The sequence below is a fragment of the Hippichthys cyanospilos genome, chromosome 18 (assembly GCF_059441005.1).
Source record: "Hippichthys cyanospilos isolate Australia breed blue-spotted pipefish chromosome 18, RoL_Hcya_1.0, whole genome shotgun sequence".
In the NCBI taxonomy this organism is placed as follows: Eukaryota; Metazoa; Chordata; class Actinopteri; order Syngnathiformes; family Syngnathidae; genus Hippichthys; species Hippichthys cyanospilos.
Genome location: NC_142386.1, coordinates 1,119,295 through 1,140,150, shown reverse-complemented (window position 1 = coordinate 1,140,150; position 20,856 = coordinate 1,119,295). Strand labels below are relative to the sequence as shown.

Below are 20,856 nucleotides of genomic sequence, written 5' to 3'. Positions count from 1 at the left end.
GAAAGCAACAAGTTTCATTGTCGAAACGAATGACTGTTTTATTCATGATCTGGTTTTGATTGGCTTGACGGTGACCGAGCTGCCAGTAAACAATGTTGGGAAGAAGCCATTCAAGTATTTGTTCTTCAGTCTGTGCAAGAAGTGAATGTACCTGACTCCCCGGCCATAGCCAGAAAACACGTGCGACACCTACAGGTAAAAAAAAAAAACAGACATACTCCGTAAATCTCATGCAGAAGTGCACAAGCGCAGACCTGAGGAGGCGAGAGGAACATACCTTTTTCCATGTGTGGGAATAGGTGCTCAGGTCCTCAGTGGGGTTGACGGAATGCTCTGAGATCACCGTGCTTTTGTCTGCACCTAATAACTTCACATGGAGTTGGTAGATTGACTCATGCAGTTGACTCTCCTCATACCTGGTTCAGTAACATTTGGAGAAAGAACCTTCATTTTTATTTTATACGGACTAAAAGAGGATATGGCTCAAATATTGAGAAATAATATAGAGACAAGCAAATCCCAGGAATAATTTTTTTCAAGTGTTCGTCTGAAGGAGGGTATAAAAATGGCCGGTACGATATGAGTTAAGTATGAGTTAAGTAATCGATTACTTTAGGTAATGAAATACTAATGAAATTGATTACTTTGGGTATTTAAATCAGTGTACTTGTACTGAATCACTAAAAAGTCATGATTTACTGTATAATACTGCATGTGACTTTTATGACATGCAGTTACTTGCATGCACCTCGCAACCAGGCTGATAAGGCTTCTGATAACGTTGCATTATATATGGCCCATAGTGAGGCGCTCGAAGTGATTGTTCACCCACCAGTCTTGAATCACAATTTCTGGTTGAAAATCATCCAGCAGCTCTTCCCATAGTCCTTCTGCTTTCAAGTCCACAGTTTGTTCCAGGGAAAACCAACTTAAAAAGAAAAGATATTTAATTAGTGTATCGTTTTCCATATAAGTATATAAATACATCAAGTATGCGGAATTTAATGTCTAAGACTCTAATATTAATACAACACCATTTTTTTTTAATACCTGATCTCTGGTAAAGCGCAGATGACAACCCCTTCTGGAATGCCACTGGTATCTTCAGGAAGAATCTCCGTGCTCGTAGTCCAGCCACTGAAGTCACCTGTGATGATATTTAAAATGGTTTACGTCATTCTTCTGACATGCTTGTGGGTTCCATTTCCTACCTTCTGGTTGAGAAATCGGAGGGCCATGCCTTGGAGTATCCGGCAATTCCTGTTCCGGTGGAGCAGTATCTTTACTCAAACCTATACAATTTTGACAACAAAGGGACAAGTGTGAAAAGTCACCTGTTGATTTAGCCCACAGCAAATATTTTTTTAGCCATGTCCTTTCTTACAGCATTGCTGGGTGTGCCTGCACATTAATCTTACATAGGCATGCACGCAACAATAGACTTTGAGCATAAATATCCAATATTGCATATTAGTGTCCAATCCCATATCTTGACTTGGCAAAAAGTGGATAATTAACCAACAAGGGATGGGCATGCAACTTATCTTTCTAATTGACAGGACTTTAGTTATATCTTTTAAAGTGACATGGTAAGATATACCAAATTTGTCATCATTCAGAAAAGACAAAAGAAGAAAATTCATAACACGATGGCATGTAGTATTATTGTTATTATTATTATAATTATGATTGCATTTAAAATTTGACAATTGGAAATTTTATTGTAGACTTTTGGACACTGGGGTACAGTGGACAGCCCCAACAATTTGTATACAAAGCCCATTCTTAATTTTTTTTTAAATGACTTATCCATATTATGGTCGCAGGTGTTACCATATCTTACACTGTTTGGAAGAAGATTTCCAAAATGTGATGTCAAAAATGACATTTTCTCGTAACATAAAACAACAATGTCCTCTCAAATTCTTAGTGTAATAACTACAAAAAAATAAAATCGCCAGGCTCATTGTTTTGTCCCTCATTTTTCCAAGTAGCGTACAAAGTCCCAATGACACAGTTGCGATTTATACGCATGCAATTTAAAATAAATTTAATCAGTACATTCGCGCTCACATTACACCGGAACTCAACCTACTTCTTGCTTCGGTGCCTACGACTCATGGGAAATGAAGTCCGTCAATAGCGAGTTACCTTTAAGCGGCACTTTCTCAGTGTTGGACAGCGAGGTGCAGTATTTTGTGCCAATTGGGTTTCAGTTTTGTGAAGATTTTTTTTTTTTTTTTTTGGGGGGGGGGGGTCTCGCATTCAACGATCGATATCTACGCGGATAAGCGAAACACTCGTATTGTACACACTCGCACGTAGATTGGAGATGCGCTGAATAACCACTCGAACAGTAATACATATCAAGAGAAAGTTCCTCATGAGAATTATTTGCATTTGCAGTACTGTATTATTTTAGGGATGTTTTAAATTTTAAAAATCTGGTAACCCCATCCAAACCACATTCCAATTAGATGTTTGATACGATATTGTAAAATTAGATACCGTAATAAAGCCCAACATTTTCTGGGGTCACTAGTCGCTCAAAATATCAGTGCTGAAGCATCAAGGAAGCAAGCGCAACACAATTGTGTTGTTATGGTACCCAGAGGAGCAGGGTTCTTGAGCAGATTCCTCCCGAATGGTTTGGCTTCATTCACAGCTTTCCAGTCCAGGCTTTCTGATGCCGGCAGGTCCTGCAGACCCCACTCGTCCTGACATCTCTTTTTCCACTCAGTAGCACTCATGGTTGGGTTAATGGCGCATGCTATGTTTCAACAAGGAAGTTCTTTGGAGCATTTATTGCCGTATGAGTAAACACCACACCCACTGTGTTGCAATGTAAGCATGGCCATGGAAGCTTTGGCTCTTAAAGGCACAGTAAGATCTAAAAACCGAGACCAGGGATTTTCAACACCAGTATTGTGAAACCTATTAGTCCTACAACCGTTAAAAAAAGCAGCAGGAACTTTAAATTGGCAGTGTTATCTCTGGTAACATATTACATAACACAAAAAGGTTGGCAGACTTGAGTGTAGTTCTGTAATGACAAATGTCTCTATCTAGTGGACATACATAGATAGAACATTCTAGTCATCGGGGTTCCAGTATGGATGGGAAAATAAAAATGAAGCTTCATCAACAGTGTCATCTAGACAACACAACAATTGATTAATGAAGTGAAGTAGAAGCTTCGTTTTCCCATCGCTAATAATCACTGCCTCTTTTGCAATAGTAATGCAGATTTTTTTCTGTCACCCTATTCTGTTTGGTACTGTTATGGATGCCCAACCCATATCCATATAGAATGTTGAACACCTGCCTTCCAACCTTGATTTTGTTTGCTTACTGGGTGTTACCTAGCATATAGCATGACACGTCCGCTGCCTGATGATATATGAGGTCATCCACTCAAGACAGTTGAACAAACACATTCTTTTGACCAGACAAACTCTACTGTTTGAAAATGATCCCCCTGCTAATAAAATAACTCCTGTAACCCCAATTTAAGCACTTGACTACTATTCACCAACTTAGCAAATATTCATGCTATTAAGGGTGAGCTTTGCTAACACGTTTGACCTTTTTTTTAATACGTTTTTTAAAATAAATGTTAATAAATTATCATCTCCGGAACTTGCAGTTTATCACCTTGCGGAAATTGCGAGCTGCAAATCCATTACGATTCCAGTGACGCTGACGTCATATCACAGAGTAATTGTAGTCTGATCTCTAACTTCAAGTAGACAGTTGTTCATTGCAACCTGAAAAAACAAAAAAAAACACACACGGTCTCCTGGCAGACAAGATGGAAAAAAACAAACGGCAAGGATATGTTTGAGTGAGTGCATCTTTCATTCCCAACGTCCATTGGTGCTAATAACTTTGAAACATCCTGTGCCAAAAGTCCTTTTGATATTCCAGTCCGCCATGGCTCAGTTATGATATCCACCACCTTTCCGGTGCCAAAGAAGATACCAGTCTGCCTGAAGGACTTGCACCCAACAACCATAGATCTTCCCTGATGATGTGAAGAATTTATCTGCTTCTTATTACACAATATGTGTACCTACTATTCCGATTTCATCAATAGGCAATGGACCTCTTCAGTAACATCTTTTAGGACGTTATTAATATTTTTATTCATTAGTGCATGATCCGCTCATTGTCTATCTACAGTTTTCATTTGACAGCTCCGGCAAGCTTCGCGTTGGGCCACGTTTTATTCTTCCTCAACACATTGGCCTCTACACGGTTGCGCAAGTATCCAATTTCTTGACGCCCTTTTCCATCCCGTCTCTTGTTACTGTCGTCAGCGTTCAAATCTTGACCACTCGGACATCTACACAGATTCTATAGGTGCAAAATTGCCAGCTGAAAAATCAGCTGGAGATCTGGTTAGAAATATGAAAATGCAAAAACGCTTTTTTAAAATAGAAAAGTATTTTATCCATCTAATCTTTTATTCCATAGAATTATGCAGTATTCAACCGCCTTGTCCTCCCATTTTAAAACAAAATTATCAACTAAAGTGAGTTGAAATGAGTAGATCATTATTTTGATCATCTTTGAATTTCTAGACACCAAATTATTTGCCTATGCAAACAGGTTAGCAATCACAACTAGCATTCGTGTCTTAGCGTCTTAAAGTTATTTAGCGATAATGTTTCAACAATATTCCGCACCTGTTATCGACTATGAGGCCACCACACTTTGTTCTTAAGTGCCGCCCACCGATTAAAAGTTGAATACTTAAAATCGAGCCACCATAGATTGCTTTATAGTAACAGATTGGATTATCGGATAATTAGTTGTTTTTGAGAAATGATTTCCTTTAAACTGCATGTGCTAATAGCATGAGCCAAGACTAGCCATGGAGCCACACATGAAGTATGTCAAGAAGGTCTTGGAATACTTGTGATATAGCCTGTTTTTTTCAAGGAGACTTTCTCCCTTGCTGCCATTGCTACACGGCAAGAATGGTCCATGTAAAAAACAGTGGTGCAAACATGCTTCCAGTGGAGCTCTGAGGCAAGTTTATTCTACCTAATTTTAAAGTTGACTTACCCGACTTGGTCGACTCCCCCCAGTTCCACAAAGAGCTAAACTCATCTCAGTCTTGGTCACCTTTCAGTGATATTCCAGGAGTACAAACGTGAAATCAATTCTAGGTTTTGCATTGGCTCAGATAACCATTAAACCTTTTTGTTGTTTATAAATGTGCCTTGATTATGAACATAAGAACATACATTTGCTTCAGACAGGCAGTGTGTTGATCTGACACGTGAAATAGGTAATCAATTTTGTCAGGTCGAGAGAAAGTTGAAATGGATAGTAGACTGATGGGATGAAACTAAATGAGGGTCCAGGATGAGTAGTGGTTCATATTTGTCAGGGTAGTGAAGCTAGCCAACCAGCTAGCCGGTTATATTTATAGAATTCCTTGTCCATAAGATGGATATACGACTCTTGCTGTCTCTGATTTCAAAAGTAAACGCCCAATCACCAATTTTTAAACACGTTTTGCCACTAGTGTTCCACCATAGGTCTGCATTCCTATTGTGTCCCCAATTCCATTTCAAATTTACCAAATTCCAATCACCGCCAACAATTTTGAGTACCGTATATTCAGTCAAATATGATCCGTAATCTACATATAGATCATTCATATCATTGATTTTTGTTCTGCATTTAATGTTTGTGTGAGCATAACAAGGGAATGATGCATTAAATATGTAGTTTGCTTAAAATATTATGAACGGTGACTTGCCACATTATTGTGTGGTTGCTAAGCATCTAACGTTTCTTTCCCAGTCACACATTATTGAAATGATACCACAAGAAAATAACTACTTTCCTGAACAATGTATTCAAAATTGTTCTCGCCCAACACTCGGTACGATGAATGCAGCCTGACACTGAGCTATTCTGACCTGAGTCAGATCAGATGGCGTGCATTCTTTTCGAAGGAACAGGCTGTACATTTTTTAAAACAGACCTAACCTGAACCACCGCTAGCTAGTGAGCACTTCCCATGAAGCACTTAGCCGGATTAGAATATTCAATAAAAATGTGAAAAACAAAGATCGATCACAACCTAAGTGGACACTGATTGGCTGTCATTGTGTTTGCGCATGACCTGATAGACTTCTGTTGCGGCTGTGATGACAAGTTCAGAAGCTGAAGGAAGACGTGAAAGTGGAGGAGCGAGTGAGAATTGTGAGAATCGGCGATCGCAATTTGTGACACCTTTGATGAAGGTCGAGTGATTGATTCTCCGTAAGAAGGAGCTTACTTAGCACAGAAGCTGCTAAGGTTTAGCATAACACATCAATGCAAAGCACCCAGCTGCAATTGCAGCAACGGCTAATGCAACAAAGGCGCTAATATACAGTAGGTAGCCCTAGCAAACCTTTTGCCCAACTAAAAGAGAACATAGATGTTGTTGTATTTCAATGCCAACTTCTAATTATTATTGTTAACTTCAAAATGTCAAAAATGGTTGAGGATTTTCAGGCGATATTAGAAAATACGAGGTACATCTATCAACTACAGATCTCAATGAATGAATCCCTACTTTTTATTGAACTAGTAAGTACCCTGCACGTTTTAATGAACTCTGATGGCGGCATTTACAGAATGCACATACATCACAGCACTGTCCCGCTACTGTTCTCCACCGGGAATCAAACACGGCGAGTCAAATGTCAGCAGCCAGCCGCTGCTATAGCCAATCGTCGTTAGCTGATACGACACCGCTATGACTTTCAGCCTGTAACTGAAGATGAAAAATGAATTCTATTTGATTGTTGCTATTTCATAACAGAGAACACGTTGTCTCACAAGCACTGTATATATAGATTGCACTCACGGAGCACCCAAAATAAAATGCATACTGACTAATCAGAAGAAGCATTTAAGGTCTGCTGGAGGTCATTATAGAAGAATCTTGCAAACGTTTGTGCAGGATTCTTCTAAAATAGCGAAAGGTCAGTAAATGGAGTCAAAACTAATTGCGATTCGGTTCCCCTTTTCGAGGAGATGGACAGACCACAGCTGTGTAAGAGGAGACATGATTTCAATGCCACTCGGTGCTCAAGAGGCTCCGCTCGCTATCAAAATTTCAAGGACTAGGACAAAAAAAGGCACATGACTATAAGAGCGATGAAAAGTTTGTTTAAAAAAAAGAGGGGAGAGTTGAAGGAGAAAAGTGGGAAGGGACGCCAAGCAGTAAGAGGGACTGGCGTCAAACAGGTGCCAGTCAGCTGCTAGTTGGAGTCAGCTGAAGTATTCCCCAGAAAAGTGCCTCAGATAACACCATACCTATTTGGAGTAGTAGTAGTAGAATGCAATACACAGAGATTCATAAATTACTCTGCGGCAAACAAAAATGCTTGATGGGTTTTTTTTTAGTCCTGCATTTATTTTAAAGTCAAGTTAAACATTTTCTTTACACAAACATATCACTGACCAATTTCAGAAAACAGGTAAGCCTTGATTGTTTGTTACCTGAGCAACTGTGGTTCATGAAGCAGTTCGATTGCAGCAACAATTGTTACAGTGTAATTGAGCAGGGAGAAGGCCGACTTCAAAATGACCCTTAGTTTAGCAAATACTGCAATATGTACATGGAAACAAACGCATTTTACTGATTATGAACACAGCTTTTATTTTGAAATTGCTCCCAGCAGCGTGTAGTGTATTTGAATGCTCCATACTGTAAAGGCTGGAATGATAGATGTAAATGACTCTGCACACTTTGGTGCTGACAGTCTCACATGGTTGCTGTTCCTACTGATCACTTTTCAATGAAACATGATCAGTCAAATGGACTGTTTCAGCCATCAAATTTGTCACATAGAGCAAAATTTAAGGAGGGAGAGTTGTATAAAATCTTGTTTCTGGAAGATAATAGTAATCCTCTGTCGTCTGTCTGCCTTTCTTTCTGGTTTTAATGTCAAAATTTGAAAACGTTGAAACTTGAAACTGATTAAAGGCATAACGTAAATGTTCGGAATTTGGAACTTTGCCGCTTAAAGGGTTGAGGTGTCGAAGTAGAAATTCATAAGCGTCCTCGAATGTCATGCTTGACGTGAAGAGCATCAACACATTCGTTGGGTACGGTCTGAACTACTTAGCAGGTACAAAACGGCGTCATGAGATGACCGTGGCGAGCGTTGCCGCTGTACACTGCGAAGACACTGATCTGATGGCTAAATATCCTCTTGAGCGGTATTTACATAAGGCATGGTGGATTGGTGGAAAAAGTCCAGCAACCCTTCCCAACGTTCACACCTGACACCAAGAACCCTTGCTCAGTGCGACACGCGTTGAAAAAAACCCGGCTCAGCTTTTTTTCAATGTGTCTCACCTCCTCTGCCCCGGTGACACGTCTACCCTCGTGACCCCCGTCCTCTCGCCATGCACCGGTGCTATGTATGGGCGGGCGCGTGTGTGAGAAGGAGGGGGGGTGACGCCACAGCTGTGGGCGCCTTTCTTGGCCGACTGAGGTGTGCCTCTGTCATGAAATTAGGATCCGGTGTCATAAGCTGTGGCCAATGGGAGCGGAGCAGGCACTAAAATGGCAAGACCAATGGTTGAGTGTCTGCCCGGTATATAAACAGGGAGCAAAGACCTTGAAAGCCGGGTGACCCCTAATTTGGCCGCAGTGAACAGGATCTGATCCCAAGGACTGTTACCTCTATTCTTGTCTAGTGCACAGGTAAATATCGCATTTTATTGGTCGGATTCAGGAAGGAGGATTCTGACAAAACGACAAATGATAAAGATTGTCCGATGTCGATAATGCTCTTTTGTGGAGATTTTTGCTCCGATGGATTCGTCGGTTTTGAACTGAGGGGCGTAGTTGCAGCGGTTTTAAGGGCGATCAAGAGCATCCGATTTACAAAGTGGCTCGTCTCGATTCAAATGGAAAGATCGAGCAGTCCCCAGAAGATATTTGTAGCTTGCTGTTATCTAAACAAATGGGAAAATGTCACGAACTCTCATTTATGAAATGAAATCACATTTTTGCATGCATAAACTGGGATTTAAATGAAAACAAAAAGCCTGTTTAGACAAAGGAAAAGAACGTGACTGGATCAAGCGATACGTCCGGATTTCACTATTGCAAGCATGATAGAAATGTTGCAGGCATTTTCTTATGCGATTGCTGAGCAGCACAACGAGAACAAGCTTGTAAATTTGCAAAGTCGCAGCTTACTGTATGTCGCGAGGGCAATCTGGAGGCACGGTTTGCACGATGAAGCCAAAAATAGCCACATGGACCCCCCTTCTCCATCGCCGCCTCCTTCCCTCTCCAGCCACTCTATTTTAACCGGACATATGATCTATTGGAAAGGGTGCAAGACATGTAACCAGGATTCCTCTCAGGCACATAAAACGACTGCAGCTGTCTCTTTTGGGCTATTCCGTATCATGTCATTTTTCACATCATAATCATATCAGCTTACTTTGACATGCTTCTTTTGGCAGTGTTAGGAGAGCAAACATGCCTTTCGGAAACACGCACAACAACTTCAAGCTCAACTACAAAGTTGAGGAGGAGTATCCTGACCTGTCCAAGCACAACAACCACATGGCCAAGGTTCTGACCAAGGACATGTATGGCAAGCTGAGGGACAAGCAGACACCCAGCGGCTTCACTTTGGATGATGTCATCCAGACTGGCGTCGACAACCCCGGTATGACACTCGTTGGATAATCCGGTGCGTCGATAGGATTCGGCGCTAACCTTTGTACCCTAGGTCACCCCTTCATCATGACTGTTGGCTGTGTTGCTGGTGATGAGGAGTCCTACGAGATTTTCAAAGATCTGCTGGACCCCATCATCTCCGACCGTCATAGTGGCTACGGCCCCAACGACACCCACAAGACTGACCTGAACTTCGAGAACCTGAAGGTCTTGAATGAAGATGAGCTGTATTCATGAGACGTCCGCCAAAAATAACTTTTCCGTTATTGTCGACAGGGAGGTGATGACTTGGACCCCAACTATGTTCTGTCCAGCCGCGTCCGTACCGGCCGCAGCATCAAGGGATTCACCCTGCCGCCCCACAACAGCCGTGGCGAGCGCAGACTGATTGAGAAGCTGTCCGTCGAGGGTACGATGGAATGCATTAAAACTCTTGTTCTCAAACTCTTGACAATGATGTACTCCATGTTAGAATGAGGGCTGGGAGAAAAAGTCAACCAAGTTGGGTAAGTCCAGTCTAAAACTAGGTAGACTAAAAATAAGCCACCACTTTCTACAAGGACCTTTCTGGCAGATGCATACATTGCAAGGGAGAATGACCCCCCCCCCCCAAAAAAAAATAAGAAATATCATTGGAAAATATCATTTCCAATTTTTAAAAAAGTGACAGAAATAAAGTACATTTATTGCGATGTCTTAAGGCATATTTTACTCAGCCACTCCAGATCGTGTAACATCATTTGGTTTATTTCTGGCTCATCTGTTACTGAAAATGTGCATCCAAATAAAACTTAGTAACTTAACAAAGTAAAGGCATACTTTTCCTGTCACAGTATGAAGGTAAAAGTTTCTTCTGCTTTCAGAAATATTGTTCAAATCTCACTTATCCAGGGGTACTCGTAAACCCATTTGAGTGCTAGGGCTCGACCAATTAATCGGTTACCCATGAATGGTGAAAAATGTGATACAATCAAAATCTCCAATGCTCTTTTATTGATTGTAATCGTTCAAAAAAATTGGCTGATGGATTTGCATCTTTTTCTGCCCAAAATCGGCAGCCCCCAACCCTCCCAAAAAAAATCCATGTTTGTCTGGACCTTCTGAGAACCACTGTAATGCAAAACATGTCAGTTGTACTAACAATGCACATCTCACCAGCTCTGACCAGCCTGGATGGTGAGTTCAAGGGAAAATATTACCCTCTGAAGTCCATGACTGACGCCGAACAGGAGCAGCTGATCGCCGATCACTTCCTGTTTGACAAGCCCGTCTCCCCCCTTCTCACCTGCGCTGGTATGGCCCGTGACTGGCCCGACGCCAGAGGCATCTGGTGAGTTTGAAGCGTGAGACATTTTTAAACCCTAACCCAAATGCATCATCTCCTTCCAGCCTGCTGCTTAAGTCCGAAGTGGTTAAGACAGAGGTGTCCAAACTAGGGCCAGGGGGCCATTTGCGGCCCGCCATCGGCATTTGTGCAGGCATATGCTAAAATACGTTTTGTCATGGCCTCTGGAGAGGTCCCCCCCCCCCCCCCCCCCCCCCCACGTAATAAAATGTAATGATAACTAGATCTACAATTATATTAAAATATTCACCTTACTCATCTCTGCTTCCAGGCACAACGACAACAAGACTTTCTTGGTCTGGGTGAATGAGGAGGACCACCTGCGCGTCATCTCTATGCAGAAGGGTGGCAACATGAGGGAGGTCTTCAAGCGTTTCTGCGTTGGCCTTCAGAAGGTACGGTGATGACAATCGCAATCCTGCCCGTAAGAAATTCTTGCGACACGGAAGCTTTCTTTGACTTTCCTCCTTTCTTCGGTGATCAGATTGAGGAGATCTTCAAGAAACACAACCATGGATTCATGTGGAGCAAGCATCTGGGTTACATCCTGACTTGCCCCTCCAACCTGGGAACAGGTCTGCGTGGCGGCGTCCACGTCAAGCTGCCTAAGCTGAGCACACACCCCAAGTTTGAGGAAATCCTTACCAGGCTGCGTCTGCAGAAGCGTGGCACAGGTGCGACTGCTGATCTCCTTCTCACCGACGCTCCATACAGCGCCGAGGTGTCTGCTTGGCTCTTAACAACATCTGCTTTGATTCCCCAAAGGCGGCGTGGACACCGCATCCGTGGGTGGTGTGTTCGACATCTCCAACGCCGATCGTCTGGGTTCCTCCGAGGTGGAACAGGTCCAGATGGTGGTTGATGGTGTCAAGCTGATGGTGGAGATGGAGAAAAAGCTGGAGAAGGGAGAGGCCATTGACAGCATGATCCCTGCCCAGAAGTAAAAGGAGAACAATCCTGTTTGTTTTCTTTCCTCATGACCATGTCATGTGCAATGGAGACATGTGGTGTGCATGCAGACGACACAGCATCTCATTGAGAGACTCTTGACTCTGCTCACCTTTTTCCTCCTTCCATCTTTTTTTTCACGTTCTCTTGCCGTTGGTTGGTAACATCCTAGGATCGATCCCCACTCTGCTAGGCTCGCCTGGCAACTGTGGCAAAACCTACTTTTTGCTATCAAAAGTAATCATTATTGAAACTGTTCACTGCTCAATAAAAAGCCCCATTATTAAAAAATACATGAAACCTGTGTGTTCTTGATGTCGCAAATACATATGAGTAATCGTCTCAAATATGTCGCAGGCGGCCATCTTACGTTGTCCCTCGGTCAGGTCGCCCAACTTGAATACATTGGCTTTTCCACGTTATTTTATTGCCTCTACAGTAAGGTGACCAGAGGGCCGACGTTCCGTTTTGTTGTTGTTGTTTTTTTTGTTTGTTTTTAGATTTGCAAAAATAAAAAGTGAAAGATTTTGAATTAAACATGAATTTAAATTAAACATGAAGTGTAGTATAGCATCCAGTTGTATTTAAAATCATGGCGAGTGTGTATAAATTAAAATAAGAACATCAAATTTTTCTGTGGATGATGATGAAGACAAAGAAGGAATGCCGATCGTAGGTCTAGTTATCATTAAACTATATTACATGGGGGTGGCACTCCTCTGGAGGCTGCCCTGTCTGTTATAGCTACGGACATTGGTAAATGCAGCACCTCCTGCTCTCTGTGATAAAAAAAAACAAAAAACATTCTAAATCTTACACACAGTCCCTTTAAGTAATTGCGTGAATATCCTCAAATTGCAGTGCTTCACACTTAAGACATTGGCGCCCTCCAGCGGCTAGTTATGGGTATTCCCATAAGGCTCCACCAGAAGGAGCTGATTCAAGTCAAAGCGAAGTGCATTGAGGTCGAGGTTGCAAAGGGATACCACAAGAAGTTAATGCACAGGCAGAAGACCGGGACAGACGCCTGGTGTCCACGTTGATTTTCAACCTAAATAGACCTTAGGTCAAACCCAGACCCTCCCTGAAATCCCCGTCTGAAAAAGCATGCACCAATCTGCATTTTTTTTTAATAAGAGTTCACATTCTTTCCCGGGGACTCTTTTTTTCCCCTTTTTGTAAGTGTTACATACATACAAAGCAGAAACTCGATCAGCCGCACACAAAACACAAACTGACATCTAAAACGTTATTTGAATTGTGTCGGCGAAAGTTTCCCTCCTTCGCTTTCCGTAGTTAAAAGAAACATGACCGCCTACATCTGGGTGTTGCTCCCCATGTAATATAAATAGCTAGACCTTTTACTGGACCTACGGATATATAATAAAACATATGTTGGTGGGATATAACACATTGATTTACACAATATTGAAATTCATGGTGGGTTATCAAAATTAATAACGGTCTAAATATTACATATTGTCACTAATCTACAGATGTGCTAACAACTAAAGTTGTTAGTGACTTCACTGCGCTGCCATGAGCTCTTCCCATTATATAATTTTCATGTCTATTTTTATACACAGATAATGGAACGATTGTGACCAATTTTTCTTTTGTATACATCTAGGTAGGTATACAGGTAACGCGAATGTCTTTGAAAAATGTCTGTTTGTAGCTACACGATGCACTTACTAGATTTGAGCAGTGGGAGGAAGCACCGAGCATTTTGGACACTTCAGACAGTCATATTTGGAAGAAGAAGAAGAAGCGCACTCCGGCAGAAAATGGACGACAACTCTCCCGTGGTTTATCTCGGTGTATCGACACTTTAAGCATGCGTGGTCACCGCCGATAAAGAAAATGTTTAAAAGGATCAAACGTGCAAATTTCCGACGACGAAACGAGTCTGACGAGGACGAGCATGAGGAGAATGCGCAGCCGATGCTGGCCCCGACCTTGTTCGGGCCTGTTTTGGAAGAAGTCCCGTTCCTGGAGACGACCAGCGGCAACAACGACGTTAGCTTGAGCCCCAGGAGCAATGGCTTCGGGGCTAGCGGTAAAGGCGCCCGGAGAGACAAGAAGGGGAAAGACAGCGCTCCGGTACTTGGACCCACCAAAGCCAGCTTGCTGAGTTTTGACGATGACGAAGAAGAAGGTACTATATCGGCGTTTATTTTAGCGAGCGAACGAAGGCTGCTGTGCCGCCATTTTCACATTGTTAGCCTATTTTTGTTTTGATTTGATTTCTAATTTATAATACAGATCGATTGCAAATGCTCGCTCTATGTCATGGGACAAGTGCTCTTTTTTTCCCCGTTTGTTATTGCCACCTGAGCGACGAAACGTGTAACTGTCCTTCCTCGGTGTCTTGACATGTCATCGAACAGAAGGACCAGAGGTTTTCAGAGTGAAGAAGTCCAACCACAGCAAGAAAATAGTCAAGCAGCTGAAGAAAGAATATAAGGAGGACTTGGAGAAGTGTGGCGTGGTCAAAACAGGTGGGGCGTCAAAATTAATTGACGTCATTATTCAGTGAGAAATCAAGGAAAATTTCTGCCAAGCACAATATGGTCAAACAAGAAATTGCTGCATATTAACTTAAAGTGGTCTACCTCTATTTACTTTTATTTTCCTCAAGTCATCTTCCTTTATGCTCGATAGAAGCCGCGCCTCTACCTGTCGTTTCCATCAAAGAAGAAATCGTCAGTAAAGTGGAAAGTGAGCATTGTGAAGATGAAATGGAGGTCGACGGTGTTGAGGAGCAGAAAGAAGAGGGCAAAAGCAATCAAGTGCAGAGGGGAAGCAGCAACAACACCGGAGGAACATTCAACACTATCTCCTCCTTCAGCACTTTAAGACCTGGTACCGCTTTGCTCCTTATGTTTAACCATGGGCTCCCCCCCCTCATGACATTATGTTTTTGATCAATTGTAGTTCTCAAAATGGGTTCCAGGAGTTCGAAAAGAATTCAGGATTTCATATTCGATACTTTTGCGTACCCCTAGGGGAGATTCCTGATGCAGCGTTCATTCATGCTGCCAGAAAGCGGCGCCAGCTGGCCAGAGAGCTCGGGGGAGACGCCCCACTGGTCGAGACGGAAGCCCCCAAGAAACGCTTGGCGCAAGAAGACCAAGGCGGCAGTGACGACGAAGACGAGGATGAGAAGAGGATCCGTTTCAGCGGCGTGCGGAACAAAACCCAGCGGCAAAAGATCGCGGAGGAGATAGGTTGGTTACCTTGCCGGACGTGTTTGCCATCCGCCTTCTGCCTTCCCTGTTGTATGACTGGCGGCTGCATGTGAAGGTATCGAAGGCAGCGATGACGAGGCGCTAGATGCGGGTCATGATGAAGAGGTGAGCCGGTGGGAGCAGGAGCAGATCAGGAAAGGGATCAGCATACCACAGGTGTGTAGAGAACTCCCTCCTGAAGAGCAAAACGTTTTGAGCGGTTTTTCATTTTGTTGACGGTTCATCCCCGCCATTAAAAAATGTTTTTGATGCATTTGCCGGAACGGTTTTTCCTTTCGAATGAAGATCAAAGTGGCCACGTCTTTTCAGGTCCAAAGCAGCCAACCGGATGACACCACGGCGTACTACCAGAACAGCTACGACTCTCAACCTTACGGCGCTAGCTACAGCATGCCCTTCACCTATAGCGCGGTGCCTCCGCAGAGCGGCAAGCCGCCAGGACCGGCGGACAGCGCTTTGGCTCACTTCGGGCTCTCTGTTAGTGACTTAGCCCCGGTTTCCATTGATCTGGTAAAGAAACGTCTACAGGATAGGTAGGTCACGTGCAAGACCGGCTTTGTCTTGTCGGCCGCTGCCTTCCGTCTGTGCTGCGGTCGCGGAGAATTTGTAAAGCTACATACAGAGCTAAGCACATCATCTGCTATGGTCAGAGACGACTTAGAATTCTGTCTTCTGTTGCATCTAATTATGCACCGTGAAGCAGTTGTCCACTTGACCTACTTCCTACTCCCCCCTGGCTCGTTATGTCTCCGCAGGCTGGGTCACATGCGTACAGGCCACGACGCCAACGTCAGTCGCTTCACGCAGATTCAGGAAGACCTAGCTGCCTCAGAAAGCGCCATACTGCATCTGGATGGCTCGTCCAATGTCAATGCAGATCAATATCAATTCTTGCAAGAGATGCGAGGGTATGTTGGAGACTTGCTTGAGTGTTTCAGTGAAAAGGTAAGGGAGATTATCTGCTCACTGCTTAGATGTTTTGTCTGTGTAATCTGAGCACTTGCTGGTTTTGATTGATGAAGGCATTTAGAATGAACTGCAAATAGGAATTTAAAAAAAAACAGTTTTTCATGTACGTCAATTGAACTGATGACTTAACGGTTGTGTTAGTTATACACCACAGCAACTCGTGGAGGGCACTAAACTGTTGGATTGAAAAAAAAAAGTTAGTACATGGATGACCGAGTTAAGAGGGGAGACGGTGTACATTTAGTACAATAGTACTTCGATTCATTTTATAGAGTTGGGAGGGATAGTTTGCGCATTTAAGTAAGTGTAAAGCAAAAGAATTGTGATAGAAAACGGGACTACAAATACATTATGGAGGAGTGTAATTGCAAAATGTATGCATGTTTGATTATACGTATTGTTTTTGCAGCGCTACATGGAGCGACTTGAAGCATCTAACTCATGACTGTTTGTTTTACTTGTAGATGATCACCTGTAAACATAGTGATAAGAGTGGGAGAAGAACCATCCTTTATGGCTTTAAATGGATGCCTTCAATTATAGCGTGTTGAGTAAACGCGCGTCGGTCCTTTTTGCTCTAATTGACAGTTTCTGCTCCTGGCACTTTATGGCTTTCAGGCCGCCCTGGGATATTCCAGCTGCACTTTTTGTTGTTGTTGTTGTACCTTTACGTCCCTCCTATTCTTCACAGCGGCCAGGCGTTCCTGTGAGTCGGAGCCCTGCTTTTGTGTGGTTCAGAGGTCACAGAAGGCGTCGTATGTTTCAGGTGCCCGTCATCGAGGAGCTGGAGGCCGCCATGCATCAGTTACTGAGGCAACGGGCCTCGCGACTCGTCCAGAGAAGACAGGATGATATAAAAGATGAATCGGCGGAGTTTGCAAGCCTTTCAAGTCAGTCCATCTTGAAGGTTTTTATGATTCACTCGAACGGCCTCGTTAGTTCCGTGCGAATGGGCGAGCTCCGTGTCCGAACGCTTGGGATTTACGCTCCCTTTTAAAAGTGCCGTTTGGCGTGTGTATGTGTGTGAGTGAGCACGTAAAGATGAGAAAAATGCATCACCCAGTTTTGCACGGCCGAGTCTCGCTGTCAAGCGGGATGCCGGTTTAGATACTTTCGAGGTGGCAAAAGTTATCTTGTGACCTCTGAGCTAACAAGTATGTTGCAGACAGGTGAGTGACCAGAAATTGATTACAGGGGTCCGTTTTTTTCGACAGCTGTAATTACGATTTTACTACTAAATTGAGGAACGTGTCTTAATTCAAAATGTGTAATACTCATTTGTGACCTGAATAGGTGCTGTTGATTGGGTCCCGGTTATTTTGCCGCCTGAAAAAAGTGCTGTTGGCTAGAAACATTACTTACTGTCAATTGAATCATTTTGCTGATGGTAAAATGTCCATCTTGAGCGCAAACATTAATTTGGGTTGCGGGGGAGTATATAATTGCCCGAAGTAGGTAAAATATAGTCAATCAAATGTTTTAACAGTGATGTCATACTATTGGTCCTCACATCACACATATCTCTTGCAGATAAGGCCATCATGGCTCCCAATCTGGACTCATTCGGTCGCGACCGCGCATTGTACCAAGAGAACAGTCGCCAGAGGAGGATAGCGGAAAGAGAGGCCCGACGGTAAGGGGGGAGGTTAGGGTTAGGGTCCGAACACAGCGTCTGATATCGGTCTCGATTCGGTCAGAGCTCGGCGGCGTCAAGCACGAGAGCAGAACGGAAAGTGGGCGGAGCACAAAGAAGGCTTGTCGTCGGATGACGAGGAGACCTCGACGGACGTCACCGGCTTCGACGTGGAGCACGGTACGAAAGTCACGTTGCCGAGCTGAGACCGATTGTCGGCCGTCCGACGCCGACGCCCTCCCTTCCAGATCGTATCGGCAGGGAATGTAAGAAAGTTTTTGAGGATGTGGTGGAGGACTTCCATTCCCTGGACTACATCAAATCCCAATTTGAAGTGTGGAGGAGGGAATACGCCGAGTGCTACAAAGAAGCTTACATCGGCCTCTGCCTGCCCAAACTCTTCAGCCCTCTCGTTCGTCTGCAGCTCGTCACGTGGAATCCTCTTGAAGTGAGACCTTATTTTTTTCCTTCAGCCTCTCTCTTTTCTCCAGAAATTCTCGAGTTCTTACGTTCTCTATTTTTGCCCTTCTCCAGGCGCAGTGTGCGAATTTTGAGTACATGTTGTGGTTTGAGACGCTGCTGTTTTACGGCTTTGAGGAGAACAGCACATTGCAGAAAGGAGAGAGCGACATCGGCCTGCTGCCGGCTATCGTGGAGAAGGTCATCATCCCCAAACTGACAGGTAGGTAGCAAAACATGCTATACGTCGAGCGAATCCCTAAATATGCAAACCGTCACCGAACCGGAAGAGCGTTTGCCCTTTTAAGCTTCCGCCAATTGTCAAGCTTAGCAATGCGGGGTGTTTTTGTCTTGGCGCAGTGTTGACAGAACAAGTGTGGGACCCGCTGTCCAGCAGTCAGACGTCGCGCCTGGCGGCTTTTATTCGCAGGCTGATGAAAGGTTACCCAACCGTGCTGCACGGCAACAACCAATACACACGGGTGAGGCCTGCTCGCACCACCTTGACGTAGCTTGTCTTTTTCTTCGCTAGCCGTCTAAGTATTATTTGTTTATCCTGTCAGGAGTTGTTAAGAACAGTGGTCCTGCGGGTGCGGCGGACACTTGATGAAGACGTCTTTCAGCCGCTCTACCCCAAAAAGTGTGCTGCACCGAAAATGCCAATTAGAATATACAGTAAATTAGGTTACAGTATATGGCCACTACCATTGTGATTTTGCTTCTATTCAGTTTGCTGGAAAACAAGAACGGGGGGCCCTACTTATTCTACCAGCGGCAGTTCTGGACTTGCGTCAAGGTTTGTCAAATGTCCTTTGCCCGTTCAACTATTCACATTTTTGTCTATGGAAAACAGCTAAGTTAGGACATTGTTACTCGTGGAGATTACAAAGCATCTTCATCGTCATGTTTTTTTTTTAAGGATGATGCCATGACTGAAATAAAATCATAGTTACTGTTGAAACTATTAAGTCATTCACTGCCATTGACGGCTACGTACAGTGCATCCGTAAAGTATTGACTTTTTCCACATTTTGTCACGTTACAGCCTCATTCCAAACTGTATTGAATTAATCTGTGATAGAGGTAATGCAGGAAAATAAGAATTTTTGGACGGTACATCAGTTATTCCTGTTTCTTATCTCGCGGCAGGGCTTAGTCCCTATCCATGGCAAATTACACCAATTTAGCGTACTTGGGGACACGAGAGTCTTAAGTGTCCTCTCTCCGATTAGCTGTTGGGGAACATCTTGCAATGGGAAGGGATCATCTCCACCTCTTGTCTGAAGGACCTGGCTTTAGACAGCACTCTGAATAGATACATCTTGTCCGCATTGCAAACCACCGAAGCAAGCGAGGACAATGTCCACAAGACCCAGAAGGTAGAGTCCCGCTTTGATTTTTTGGGAAGAAACAACAACAAAAAGTCAGCAAGGTGCTGCAGGTAAGTGCTCACCCCCCCCACCCCCCTTTTTTTTTTCAGGTGGTTGACTGTTTGCCAATGCAATGGTTCAACGGGCTGAAGGGCCAGCAGACGCTGCCTCAGTTGGAGCCGCTGTGCCGCTACCTCGTCCATTTGGCCAACTCGCTGCACCGAAGCAGCTTGGGCGCTTCCGACGTTGAGCGACGCGTGACAAAGTCATTCCCTTTCTTCATAGCAAATCTTTAGTTGGCAAGTCACAGCGAAGACAAATGTTTGAATCTTTTGTGGCCACAGGGATCAAGTGAAAGAGATCGTGAAGATGCTGGTGTACATGAAGGCCGTGGACCACATCATCGCCGTGGCAGCCGAGCAAGGCATTAAAGACATCAAGTCTCTGTTGGAAAACAAGTCCTAGACAGAGGCACGCTGTCCTTCAATGTTTTTGGACTTGACTAAAACCCCCGTGTAAATATTGTAAATGGTGTATAGGAAGGTGTCTGTCTTCATGTATTTGTCAAATACTCTTGACCGGAATGCAAAATGAATTTGGATTTAAGATTAGAGGTTAAACCGTTTAAAACGAGATACCATGCATCCCGGGATATGTAAAAACTTGATCTTTTCGCATTTCCTCTTATGTGCTGAAAATGACGTCTTGCTGCAGAATGATGCCGTCTCACCAGCACTGACTACACTTCACATCTCAAAGTTGTACTGTAGTTTTTTTTAATCATTTGTTTGCTTGTGAATAAAATAAACATTTGAAGGTACTTTATCAGTTTTAGTTGGTTTCCAGTGTTCTCAGACTGATGGATTTGACTTTTTGCTAGCCCAGATCTACTGTTTCTATAGTCAGTTATTCCCAACTACTTTGCTAAAAATACCTTTTTTTTAATAATCAAAAGTTTGTACCTACAGTGCAAATACTGGTACTTGTTGATTTTTATAAGATTACAGCAGTGGTTCACAAATGGTAGCACGTGAGATTTTAAAATATTTAGAGATTAGGCCCCCATGCATAAATCTTTTGAAAATAATAACTAATGTAGATGACAAATCCTCCCCCGTATCAGAATGGTGTGACCTCAACTGAAATGCCACGCGCATAAACTG

The 20,856-nt window shown here is 43.5% G+C and overlaps 3 protein-coding genes across 3 annotated transcripts; 2 read left to right on the top strand and 1 right to left on the bottom strand.

Annotated features, from left to right (window-relative positions):
• Positions 1-12: 12 nt before the first annotated feature.
• On the bottom strand, positions 13-2,871 carry nccrp1 (P1, F-box associated domain containing). The gene is made up of 6 exons (XM_088440934.1): positions 2,609-2,871; positions 1,212-1,292; positions 1,051-1,147; positions 833-928; positions 278-416; positions 13-189 (listed from the first exon to the last, which is right to left on the bottom strand). Exons 1-6 carry the CDS (start codon positions 2,748-2,750, stop codon positions 43-45), a joined length of 702 nt encoding a protein of 233 aa, XP_088297060.1. The 5' UTR covers positions 2,751-2,871; the 3' UTR covers positions 13-42.
• A 5,715-nt stretch (positions 2,872-8,586) lies between these two features.
• Positions 8,587-12,304, top strand: ckma (creatine kinase, muscle a). The gene is made up of 8 exons (XM_088440572.1): positions 8,587-8,725; positions 9,499-9,707; positions 9,771-9,925; positions 9,995-10,127; positions 10,877-11,048; positions 11,335-11,458; positions 11,548-11,737; positions 11,829-12,304. Exons 2-8 carry the CDS (start codon positions 9,515-9,517, stop codon positions 12,005-12,007), a joined length of 1,146 nt encoding a protein of 381 aa, XP_088296698.1. The 5' UTR covers positions 8,587-8,725; positions 9,499-9,514; the 3' UTR covers positions 12,008-12,304.
• Positions 12,305-13,772: 1,468 nt separating this feature from the next.
• On the top strand, positions 13,773-20,513 carry paxbp1 (PAX3 and PAX7 binding protein 1). Its single transcript, XM_088440570.1, has 18 exons — positions 13,773-14,169; positions 14,402-14,512; positions 14,676-14,876; positions 15,020-15,241; positions 15,318-15,418; positions 15,572-15,795; positions 16,018-16,207; positions 16,998-17,121; positions 17,762-17,864; positions 17,929-18,044; positions 18,113-18,312; positions 18,399-18,546; positions 18,684-18,805; positions 18,887-18,963; positions 19,053-19,119; positions 19,556-19,702; positions 19,804-19,958; positions 20,038-20,513. The coding sequence occupies exons 1-18, from the start codon at positions 13,875-13,877 to the stop codon at positions 20,156-20,158; spliced, it is 2,724 nt and encodes a 907-aa protein (XP_088296696.1). The 5' UTR covers positions 13,773-13,874; the 3' UTR covers positions 20,159-20,513.
• Positions 20,514-20,856: the final 343 nt, after the last annotated feature.

Bases quoted from the DNA above. Each gene is read 5' to 3' on its own strand.
- ckma (XM_088440572.1), top strand. From the start codon at position 9,515: ATGCCTTTCGGAAACACGCACAACAACTTCAAGCTCAACTACAAAGTT. The intron at 9,926-9,994 runs GTCTTGAATGAA...TATTGTCGACAG, and splicing joins TGAACTTCGAGAACCTGAAG to GGAGGTGATGACTTGGACCC. The intron at 11,738-11,828 runs GTGCGACTGCTG...GATTCCCCAAAG, and splicing joins TCTGCAGAAGCGTGGCACAG to GCGGCGTGGACACCGCATCC.
- nccrp1 (XM_088440934.1), bottom strand. From the start codon at position 2,750: ATGAGTGCTACTGAGTGGAAAAAGAGATGTCAGGACGAGTGGGGTCTG. The intron at 1,293-2,608 runs GTACCATAACAA...AAAATTGTATAG, and splicing joins CAAGAACCCTGCTCCTCTGG to GTTTGAGTAAAGATACTGCT. The intron at 190-277 runs GTATGTTCCTCT...TTTTACCTGTAG, and splicing joins ATTCCCACACATGGAAAAAG to GTGTCGCACGTGTTTTCTGG.
- paxbp1 (XM_088440570.1), top strand. From the start codon at position 13,875: ATGTTTAAAAGGATCAAACGTGCAAATTTCCGACGACGAAACGAGTCT. The intron at 19,120-19,555 runs GTTTGTCAAATG...CTCTCCGATTAG, and splicing joins AGTTCTGGACTTGCGTCAAG to CTGTTGGGGAACATCTTGCA. The intron at 19,959-20,037 runs GTCATTCCCTTT...TTGTGGCCACAG, and splicing joins GTTGAGCGACGCGTGACAAA to GGATCAAGTGAAAGAGATCG.